This window comes from Mustela nivalis, assembly GCF_964662115.1.
Source record: "Mustela nivalis genome assembly, chromosome: 5".
Lineage (NCBI taxonomy): Eukaryota > Metazoa > Chordata > Mammalia > Carnivora > Mustelidae > Mustela > Mustela nivalis.
The window spans coordinates 64309378-64321601 of NC_139024.1; the positions used below are offsets into that span (position 1 = coordinate 64309378).

Here is a 12224-nt window from a genome sequence, read left to right on the forward strand (position 1 = left end):
GTTTGTTTTGTTTTTTGTTTTTTGTTTTTTTAAGTCCATTTGTTATTTGTTTTCCCCTTTATGTCATTACTTCTCTTCTGGTTGGCTAAAGCCACTATAACCCTAACAAGATTTTTTTTTTTAAACTTTTTTTTAGCCCAACCTCTCTGTGATTCTTACTCATATCTTAATCACTTCCCATTTGAACTATAAGTTCCTAATCTGTTTACTCCCTGTGGCCTATTTCCTACTCACAATATAAATAACCCTTAGCATTTCAATTCAGAAAGAGGAAATGACTCACCAACTCGGAATTGGGGTGGGGAGAGAGTTTGCCTGAGAAATTAGGCAATCCAGCCACTAAGCTACCTCTGAACAAAGTCCTGGGAGAATGGAGAGAAAGTGATTGCCAAAAAGGTACCAAGAGGAAACCAAGGCTCAGAGAGATGAATGCCAGCCACTCCCCCGCCCCTCCCCACCTCACTACCAGGTACAGGAGGCCATCTGGAACTTAGACTCTGGTCTCCACTTGAAGTTCTTACTGCCCCACTCTGCTGAGTCTCATGAAGCGCTAAGTCCTTGTTATAATCATCAGAGAAAGACTAATTTAACCAAAAACTGTAATGAATAATCTGTGATCTAAGGTAAAGCAAAATGGCCAGGTCCCCCCATTTCTGAATTCTGTGTGGTAGGTGATGGTACCTCAATTTTGCAGGTGAGGAGACTGAGGGAGCAAAGAGAGATCACAGATAGAAGACGCAACAGCTTATAAATGGTAGAACTTGGGTTTTTCATCTACCCTTTGCTCTTTCCTTTGACCTTCTGGCTCTAGTCCATCTTCCTCTGCACTGTGCTGATGTATCTGTTCTGGTAGCCTGGGAAGGGAAAAGGAGAGAGAGAATTTCTGTATATTTTCTCCTCAGAACATTCCGTCAATAGCACCTTTGACCCAGTTCCTACCCTCACAGCAATGGGTATTTAGGGCACAGCATTAAGCATATTTAAGATGTATTTTTTTTAACAAAATTAATTCTAGCCTACTAGTAACTTGAAATGTCTTTCCATTTCTTTCTCATACCCTCTCAAGAGCATTTTAGATGCCGCCAAGACTCAGTAACTTCTGATGGGAGAATTCCTACTTTCAGACTTTTTATTTGAGTAAGATGTTAATGTAATGTCTTCTGCTAATCTTGAAGACATGTTTTTTAATCCCCAAAGGAGTTGTAGTAAAGCAGTCCTTCCAGAATCCTTTGCACTTCTCACACTGGCCTCACATGAGTGACACAGGTCACAACCATGCCTGGTCTGTCTCCAGGGCTGATCGAGAGGACTTGGAGAGGCATACCTTGATCTGCTCATGGCCATAGCCCTCACAAGTGCTCAGTCAATTTCTGATGAACTGACTGCAAAGACATTGACCTATTTGGTGATTTGGTGAGAGGGAAGGCAGCATCAACCGCCATTTATAGAGTGCTTACTATCTATCTGACTGTGTTAAGTGCTTTGCGTATTTCACTGAAATTCATACATCAGCTCTAATTATTTGGAATCAGTATCCCAATTTATGATGCAAAATTAAGGTTCAAAGAGGTTGAATAACTTGCCTGAAGCCACAGTGCTAGTAATAGAGCTATGATTCAAACAAGATTTAACATGCCAAGTGGAATTATCTTCTCCCCAAACCCATTCCACCCACACACTTCTCCATCTCAGTTGATGGCCACCCAAAACTTAGAGGGATCCATGGTGCCTCTCTTTTCTCACACCCCAGCCCAATCCGCAAGGAAGCCTACAGGCTCTACCTTCCAGAAGGTGTCCAAAATTGGACCACTCCTCTCTGCCTCCACTGTTGCCACCCTCAGCTCTCAACTGCATTACCTCCAAAGCCTGTTCTCCCTCCTTTGGCTTTTGCCTCCTACTGTCTGCTCTTAACACTGCAACCAGAGTGATCCTTTGAAACATAAATCAAGCCCTGTTACTAAGAGACTTCGGTTGCTTTCTGTTTCTTTCAGAGCAAACAAATGCGGAAGTCCTAATACGGTGGACGAGGTTCTGACCTGATTCGGAGTCCATTACCTTTTAGACTTCATTTTCTACTCTTCCCCTTGGTCCCTCTGTGCCAGAAACCCTGGCCTTCCTGCATTTCCTTCATATACCATGTGGCAGGGCCTTTGCTCCTGCTCTTTGTTCTGCTAGTAACACTTTTCTCCCAGCTATGTATGGCTAAGTCTTTTTCCTTCAAGTTTTATCCCAGATACCATCTCAGCGACCTACCATGATTACCCTATTGATGTGGCAGCCCTCCCTGTGCACTCTTGATCCCCCCAAAACTTTTTTTTGGTCATTGACATATCACTTTCTAACATACTATATAATTTGCTGATTTATTATGCTATACTTTAATGTCTGTCTCCCACTGCAAAAAATATAAGCTCCACGAGCCAAGGATTTCTGCTAACCCCACTGCTATATGCTAAGTGCCTGGCCCACACTTTAGGCCCTTGACCTAAATCTGCTGAAGGAATGAGTGGATTAAGTGGGATGTCAAAGTTCACACTTTAAACCACTAAGTTGTAGTAGTTTCATGAGTGATTGCAATGTCAAAGAAATACTAAAAGAGATTATTTTAAAGTAATTTTTTAAATCTTTGGAATGAAGCTATATAAGGTATGGATTTTAGAGTCCGTACTCTTAACTAGAGTCAATACATTCCTTAGGCTAATGTACAGATTGGCTTGTGTCTTCATTGTCTTGCTCTGTAAATCTCCTTATATAAAATATTATGTGTCATATGATTATGGAATATAGAGAGCAGATATGAATACATAATTAAACCTGTTTTTTTTTTGGCACTTGCTCTATGGGGGATAATTAAGCATGACTAGCAGATAGAACTTCTCGAAATATCTGATAAATAAAAACATTGCATACTGTGTTAAGATATTACTTGAATTGTCCAATTTTTAAAGTCCACTGTATTTTAATCAGTTGTGATTTCTACTCAAGATATTAGTACAACTTAAATTCTCTCATCACTTCTATTTTAGACTCAGATACAGGAAAAACCAACTGGTAGACTTAAACACATAAACTTTTTCTAAAAGACCATTTGATTTTATTTACATCATTAAAAAAAAAACAATCACCCTTGTTCATCATCTATAAATAGAGAAATCATAGCAGTTTTCTCCTAAGGGTAGGTGATTTGAAGAATGTAGTTACCTTTCCCTTGGCCAGATGAAATGCTTCCCTCCAATAATGTTGCTGATTTAAGCAGACAGCAGACATGTATAGTCATATGTGAACTTGAACATGAGCTATTGCCACATAATAATGAGAGCTGGAAGATAACCTGGCAAAATGACAATACTTGACAAAAATAATATACTTTTATTTGGTTTTATGAACAACAAACAGCCAGTTTCTAGCATATGTTTCTGGGTTTCCTAGGAACAATTTAGAGGAATGGTGCATAGCAGTTTCACCTATAAATCATGCATGAGGTGTTCATAAAAGGTGTCTGTATTTATCAAAATGTCTGTCAGTTTGGTTATGAATCAGAAAATACTGAAGTAGCTCTTTTAGCAAATGCCTCAGTATTTGAAATAATTGAATATGGCATCTTGGATGAGTTCCTGTTTGCTGATTATATCATTTGTATGAGTCTATCAGTAGCAGGGGATATGGCAATAATCTGTTCCTGTTCACACTTCTGACTCATTGTTGGATTTGGAGGAATCACTCTAGGGGGTAGTAGAAGCCAATTCAGCCCTCTTGTTCCATCCACTGAGACAACTGCAGTTGAGTGTTTATCTGATATACCAGACCAGAGCCAGAACCAAGCATAGTTGGCTCTCCGTTTAGTGTTCTATCATACCAAACTCTTTCACTGTCTGATTCCACGTGGCCTTTTAAATCTCCTATGTTTCATTGTATTCTTCTGCACTCTGTGTCTCGTGATTTGTCTGTACTGATGGCTCCTGACCCATCTTTAATCTGTTAAACCTGTTATGCCATGGACCGCAGCACAGCAGAAGCCATATATATTTGACTTACAGAATGAAATACACCAATGGCTTTCAGAAACTTCATGCTTTTGTGGTTTAGAAATAAGAATCAAAACGAAGAATTAAGCATTCAATTTAGAAATTGAGAAATAGAGATCTAGGAAAAATGGATGATTGACCTAGGCTTTTCTTGGAAAGATTAGACATATACATAATAGGAATCTTCATGTATTTGAAAAACTAATTGCAAAATATGTGTGTTGATATATTCTCTGTTGTTCTCAAATGACTCATTCTTTGAAGTTTCTAAGCGGTCCCAATAAAATGATACCTCACTTATACTCTACCATCTAGGAGATGAGAAAGTATCTCTTCATGACCAGATGATGTTGGTGAGCTATTCTTATATCCCTGATAAAATCCACTATAACAACTGCTATTTCTACTTTTCTTAACGACAGAAAACTGGAACTCAAGAAAGATGAGATATTAAGACCTGAATCATACTTTTAAAATTGTCTTATTTATGTGAACAATTAAAGCTGTTGGTAGATATTCATCTGTTTTCTCTCCTTTAAAGTAGAAGTGTGTTTGAATTATCCCCAGGTACCCTTCAGTATATGGCACCGGAAATCATAGACAAAGGACCACGAGGCTATGGGAAAGCAGCAGACATCTGGTCTTTGGGCTGCACCATCATCGAAATGGCCACAGGGAAACCACCTTTTTATGAGCTGGGAGAACCACAAGCAGCTATGTTCAAGGTCACATTTCATATGTCTTAAATGTCTTAAAAACCATAGGATAAAGCTCTTGGGTGGTCCATTTATGTGTATGGTATTTTTTTAGGCAAAAGGAAAAGAGCCTAGGTAGGCACATTAAATGTGCTCTCTGAGCCCAGTAAAGTCAAGAAGATTCACTCCCCTCGAAGTCAGTGCCTTTGCCTCACACTGCGGCTCTTTCCCTGCATTAGATTTCTCAGCTTCAAAGTGAGATTCCATATAGCTTTGTCTGACCACCTTTCACAATGCAGCATAAATAACACACTACTCCCTGGAAGACGATTTAAGCTCTTTGGGAAATGGTCTGAAATCTTCCATAGAGGGAGATAGTAAGACATTTACTTCATTTAAGTATTAAAGCAATATTTTCCTTCACTATCATAAGAGTTTGGAGGCTCCACTAAGAAAGGGGTGGACAGTAATTGCTATTTTAAGGACGTCAGTTGTATTCTTAGTATAGCTACTCTTCTAGCTCGTTGCCTTGCCCATTCATTCGTAACTCTCCTGGGGGTTACCTCCCAAAACAGGGAGTGCTGAATATGGAAATAGGGCTGACTGAGCCCAGCGGCCACAGCCTGGGAATCCAGGGACTGAGCAAAGCAGTGACCTACTCTGAGCTCCTGCTGTCCCCATCTGTCCTCACTTGCAAAACTGCCAAGCTGGAGGAAGGTTTTTAAACTGAGCACCTGTTTCCCAAGAAGTAAAGTTCACCCGTCTGCTATTCTCTAAGGCAGAGCACTTCTGATGAGAATTTGTGATTTCTTTCCTTGCCATTGACTGTGGTTCTAGCACTTATTCCACTGTGAATAGCCTCTCGTGAGGGGCCATGTGTCATATACCTTCTACTTGTATAGAAGGCTTGGCTTCCTTTCAGCTTGAAGATGATCTGATGGGATACTGCTGATACAGAACCAAGGACTGTACCCAAACCAGAAGGGCGATGAGAGCTGCTAAGAGAGCTGCGATTCTCAACATAAATGATGTCTTTCTTTTCTGGGTCAATGTTTCAACTTTCAACTTTTCACCCATCTCTAGGATTTTGCTCTGAAATGCTGCTCCGTTACCTCTACTACCTCCGTTAGTGCAGGGATTATTATATAGTAGTACTCTCGTACTGATTTACAGTGTTTGAATCTAGGCTCCAACACAGTCAAACTCTTTAATGACTTTGGGAAAATTGCCTAACCCTCTGGTACCACATTTTTCTCATCTATAAAATGAGTATAAAAATAGTACTTATCTAATAAAGGTTTTTTGAGACATATATGAGATAATAAAGTACTTACAAGAGTATCTTACATATAATAAAGTCTATATAATTACCACAAATAACTGTATGTTATTGCTTATATAATAATATGCTTCTGTAAGCTGTGTAATAACAAAAAATATTTCCTTAGAAAAATTTCTCTACTAACTACATGAAAACATTATTAAAAAGAATTTAGAATGGCTAGCAGTGAGAAGAAAATTATAATTGTTACAAAAATTCTATGTTTAATTTTAAGGTATTTTAAAATATCTCTTCATATGGGCAATTTGACAGTGGTAGAGCATTTGACTGCATATGGGCAATTTGAGACAGGAGAAATATTCATGTTTCATGGCATAGGGGAAAGAACACAGGCTTTAAGCCAAACAAATTAAGGTTTGAATCCCAGACCTGCCTTTCTAGAACGTATCACTCACCCCTCTGAAACTCATTTTTTTCATTGTTGTAACAGGGATAATATTTAATCCAGTGGGTTGTTGGGAGTATTCAATACATTTCATAAACCAAAAAGCCAAGCACAGTTCCTGGCACACAGCTATTATGGTCAACACAACGGTCTGAATTAAAAACCTCTTTCTTGCATGCCAGTGTGCTAACGTGTTCTAAAATGTCAAGGACTGAATTCTTACTTCATAGTGCTGTCTACTGTCTTAACATAATTGCTTGGCCTATGTCATTGACAAAGTTACAAAAACACTCTGGATACTTTCCATAACCTAGAGAAAAAAAAATACCCTCTGTCACTTCGAGGAAAGACATGAGTCTGTAGAATACAGTAAAGGATTTTTTTGTGCTAGGGGGCCAAGTTTTCAATCCTGGAGCTCATGTGATGAGATGGTTACTCAGAAGCTACATGTGTTGTGTCTTAGGTGGGAATGTTTAAAGTCCACCCAGAGATCCCAGAGTCCATGTCAGCAGAGGCCAAGGCATTCATACTGAAGTGTTTTGAACCTGACCCTGACAAGAGAGCCTGTGCTAACGACTTGCTTGTTGATGAGTTCTTAAAGGTTTCGAGCAAAAAGAAAAAGACACAACCTAAGCTTTCAGGTATGTGGTTGCATTGAAGAGGATACGGGTCAAGAGTCATTATAAACCCTAAGCTTTTAAGGTGGAAGATTTTTCCAGAAGTAATCTGCTTATAGATATCACTGGAAGTTGGTATAAACATTAGCACAGTGTGCTTAGACATTCAGTTTTGGTTTCAGGAAGCCGCCTTACCATCAATTTCATGAATTCTGGGACCTCATACATAGTAGTGTTTCATGGCTAGTTAGTAGGTAGGTCATGTATCAGGATCTATAGCAATGTATCAGGATCTATAGCAATCTTGCATCACTGATACAAGGGATACACAAGGGGTGAAATATAGCCTCTGAGAGCTGAAACTCTAGATCACCAGTGATGGGCTCCAGAGCTCTTATGAAGCTGTTAAAACTTCTAAGCCATCCAGTACTGTGTTCTTTGAATTTTAGGCAAATACCTATTGCCTCTTAGAGGATATCTTTCTGAATCACTAACCCCCTGCAATGTGAAAGAAAGAAAAAAAAAAGAAAAGAAGATTGCCAGTTACAAGTAAAACAGCAAAACTGTCTTTTGCAATAATGTCCAAAACTTAGTTCAGAAAGGAAAAGCAAGTAAATGATCCCTTTGTTGTTGACATTTTTGTGTTTACCGGGGATGAGGGTAGACGGATTGAATGTTTGCAAAGGACATTGATCCCATTTCGAGCATCTGCTTTTTTGTTATCTGTGTTTAGCAACAAACCCAACATGTGCTTATGTTGCTGTTTGCTCTTCTTTCCACAGCCCTTTCAGCTGGATCGAATGGTGAGTTCATTTTTATATTGCCCATTGAGCTGAAGTTTGGTACGTGATCATGTGATAAGCTCTAGATTTCCCATTAAAAAGCCTCTGCGTTTTGCCTCCGTGGGAGGCTCCCAGGTACCAAGGCTGTGTGCAGCTGCAGGCCTGGCTGGGCTCATTCCTTCAGAAACCCCTCTCCTCCTTAGAAAAGCCAAAATCGATGTGCTAACCCAGTTAGCAGCTACAGTCCCATTTATGAGTGTTCTTATGTGTTACAGAACACTTTATGCCTCCTGTTAATTATGACTACAAACTACGGCCTGGCTTTACCTCTCCTCAAAGAATGCAAGCTGTAGGACTCTTCCCTCCCCAGTTCTTTAGGGGTCATTAACACTTTCTGTCCCGTAGCAGAGGAGCAGAGGAGCAGAGGGCACTGCCCTACCTCGAGGGGTGCCCACTTCAACAGGAAGAGTGGGAGGGTGGTGATGAGGAGGACCTCCTTCCACCCTTTGAGAGACATGGCTTGTCCAATCTCAGACTGCTCTCCCACTGCCACACAGAGACCCAGAGAATGAAGCAGTTTGTTTTAACCTAATAAACACTGTGACTCTGCTGTGTGCGCAAGGAATGTGCTAGGCCCTGAGTACATAAGGATGAGAAAAGCGTAGTTCCTGTCTTTAAGGAGCTGTTGTTCTTGTAGGGGAGACACACAAGGAAAAAATCTGCGGCTCCGTGGTGTAATGTAGTCAGTGCAGAGGGAGTCACGGAGGGTGAGTGGGGAGCCAGGTGAGGTCAGTCCTAGCATGAGCTAATGCTGTAAGCGTAAAACCCCGCTGTGTGTGAAGGGGACAGGAGGTGGCTCAGCATTGCTGGGCCTAAAATACATGGGGAGGAGTTGAACGCGGAAGGGGTAGGCAGGAGCATATCCCAAAGAGTTCCCTATGAGAATTATCAATCAGGAGGGGAGAGCCAGCGAAAGACTTTAATCTGGAATTAAAATCACGGGGTCTGTAATTCTGTGATAATAAAAATGCCCTCTATCTATACTGTCCAGTCCCTTAGCCACTAAGTATATGTGCTTTGAACAGTTGAAATGGGGCTACATTGACAGAGGCCCTGAATTTAATTTTAATTTCATTGAAATGTTCCTGTAAATAAGCACAGGGGGCTAGCAGCTACCATATTGAACTGTAAAGCTATTGATGGCTCATTCTGAGAGCTGCCCAAAGAATCATTTATTTAATAACATTTGCTAGGTAACCTTTTTAAACCTCTGCTGTGCACTTAGCACTCGGGATCTAGGGCCTAGGGCCTAGGCCCTCAAAATACATAGGCGTGACTCAGGCCCAGATCTGCCTGCATGGGTCACTTGGAATGTTTGTTAAAAATTAAGATTTCTGGCCCTTCCCAGAATCTGTAGCTATAACCTAGAATGCTACACTTTTTTTAAAAAAAGATTTTATTTATTTATTTATTTGACAGCGAGAGATCACAAGTAGGCAGAGACAGAGAGAGGAGGAAGCAGGCTCCCTGCTGAGCAGAGAGCCCAATGCAGGACTCGATCCCAGGACCCTGAGATCATGACCTGAACTGAAGGCAGTGGCTTAACCCACTGAGCCACCCAGGCACCCTAGAATGCTACACTTTTAAGTAAACAACCTGATGACTTCTTTGCTCACTAAAGTGTGAGAACCTTTGAGATATGGGCAGTCAGAGACAGAGCGACAATTAGGAGTTGGCTCTGACTGAGCTCTGTCCCTAAATTGTCCTGAACTCGGAGAACTTAGAGTCCCTGGTGCTTTTGAATAGCTGGAAGGATCTAAGGCAGCTCTCACAGTGGTGGGAGGGAGTTAGAACATTCCCCCTTTTCCAGAATGGGCATAGCCAATTTGCTGAAGTTAGAGCCCTCTCTCTCCCCTAGACAGAAAGCTCCCAGCAGTCTGGGGCCCATAGATTGGCCCCATGTGCTCCCTCCCCACGCCAGTCTACCCATAATAAAGCCATCTTTTTAGGGAATTTTTATTGGGATGAGGATAGACATCCTAACGGTTTAGGGAACCCTTACCCATCAGCTCCCACAAAAGAACAACAAGAAATACTCTTCCAGAGGCATACCCTTGACATTTCCCATCCTCAGAGATGTCATCCAGCCTGTTTAAGACTTCCCATGGCCAGCCCTACAGCAAAGGATTCCTTAAGAGTTGACAAAGACATGGGGCGCCTGGGTGCCTCAGTTGGTTAAGCCTCTGCCTTCAGCTCAGGTCATGATCTCAGAGCCATGGGATGGAGCCCAGGGATTGAGCCCTGTGGTGAGCACCATGTCCTGCTTCTCCTTCTTTCTCTGCCCTTATCCCGCTGCTCATGCCCATTCTCTCAAATAAGTAAAGAAAATCTTAAAAAAAAAAAATTGAAGAGAGAGTAGCATACAGGCAAGTGACTTAACTCCTGCCAGACTTCTCTCTGACATCTGGAGGCTCCAGAGCCTCAGTGTATTTGAGCTGATATCAGGGGACTTGGGACCTCCGTGCTCTCCAGAAACTGTCCGCATGCTTCTATGGTAACAGTTATACCTGAGTTTCTCCCCAGAAAGGCACTGTGGTTTCTCATTTACCTGGAACTCTTTTACAACTTGAGAAGCTAGAAATCTCAGGAATGGATTTCATCACGTTTCCACCAAGAATGTACATACTTGCTGCCTCGGCATCCCCTTTTCTCCCTCTTCCACCCCATGGAGGAGGGAGTATTCATTTTCCTACAGAAGGCGAACCCCCACTTGGCTTCTGCACCCCACACACCCCTAACTTCTTCAGCCTCCCCACTCTCCACATAAATCCCCATCTACCCATGCTCTAGTGTTTTCTGTCCTAAACTAACCTTTCCCCTGACACTACTTAGTGCTTCATTGGCTAACACCCCACTTTTCCTGCTCCTCATCCCAGCTTCAGGTCTTGAAGAGCCGTGTCCCCTGATCTTCCCCACCTCTTTCCCACTAATCTAGCGTCTGGCCTACATTGTGTCTGATGTCTGGTGTCACTGACCATTGACCCTGCCTTGTTCAGGGTCACTAATGGGATCCATTTGGCCAAATTCTGAATTTGCTCATCCTCTCAGTGACTTTTGGCCCAGATACGCCTCCTCTTTTCTGTTAGCCCTCTCCTCTGGGGGCTTCCGTGACCACCCCCCCCCCCATTCTCCTGATTTCCTCTAGCTTCATGGCTTCTCCAGTCATTCTCCTTTGCTACCTCCTTTTCCTCTAAATAGAGGTGTTCTTAAGGTCCAGGACCTCTGCTCTCTCCTCATCCCTCCCTTAATTATGTCATCCTTTGCTTTAAATACCATCTCTAGGCAGGGGACTGCTAGAATTATGTCCCCAGCTCTGTCTTCTGAGCTCCAGACTTATCCCATGGCCTTAATTTCTTAAACTGAATGCTCAGATCACACCTCTTCCCCACCAAAAATAACTTCCCATTCAGCCTGGATTCCTTTTCATCTTAGTATATAAGTAGTTCTTTCATTCATTCATTTCTTAAGCCAGACACCTCAGGGTCATTTTTGATTCCTCCCTTTCATACCCTCCCTTCAGTCCAGCAGTGAGTCCTGTTGGCTACCCAACAAATATTAGATGTCTAGTAGATATATGCTGGACGAATGACTGTATGAGCCCAACAGAGAAGAGTAATCAAATTTAGGATTAAACTTAAATCTGGTAGAAGAGGAATTCAGGGCTGTGTACACAGAACATACAAAATATCTACAAGTCCCTTTTTTTCCTAGATGAGCCATAAAGACCCTGGGCACTGGATTCCATCCTTAAACATAGACAGTGTTACCTCATGAGACTTCCTTTAGGCAGTCGGTATCCATAGCAACCCTAATTCACAAGTACGACACAGCCCTTCTCAGTACTGGGCTATTAAATCACATAATGTGACCAAAAAACCAAAGAGCAAGACAAGTCAAATCCTCACTCCCTCTATTCTTTAGAATGTTTACTTACAGAAACACAGGATAGAAACTCCATGTGGTAGCATTCTAGATAGAATTTAGTCCCAAGGAACAACAATTTTGTCTTTGGCGTGTAAATGATGCCTGCCTCCATTTCTGCATGGAACACACGTTGAGAGAGGATCTCCACTCTGTGAGCTGGGAAAGATGCCTTCACCGAGTCCAGGGGGTCCACAGTGAACCCCACTGCAGGGCTCTTGTGCCTTCCTCACAAAGCTGTTGGCCATCCCATCGAGCCAAGAGAAGGGTGAGAGCTTGCTTCAGCTATCTTTTTCTACCAGCCACATTTAACTTTAAGGACTTGATAGCTAATAGCAATGCAAGCCCTGCTCCTGTTCCTTGAATCCATATTTGGCCAAGCCAGCAGCTGTTTTGT

General features: G+C 41.9%; 1 protein-coding gene across 1 annotated transcript in view; it reads left to right on the forward strand.

Annotated features, from left to right (window-relative positions):
* MAP3K5 (mitogen-activated protein kinase kinase kinase 5) overlaps positions 1 to 12224 on the forward strand; it is a 198182-nt gene that overhangs the window by 155627 nt on the left and 30331 nt on the right. The window contains exons 19-21 of the mRNA XM_082731758.1: positions 4593 to 4750; positions 6911 to 7088; positions 7847 to 7867. Coding sequence (XP_082587884.1) covers positions 4593 to 4750; positions 6911 to 7088; positions 7847 to 7867 — 357 coding nt within the window. The remainder of the gene's footprint in view (positions 1 to 4592; positions 4751 to 6910; positions 7089 to 7846; positions 7868 to 12224) is intronic.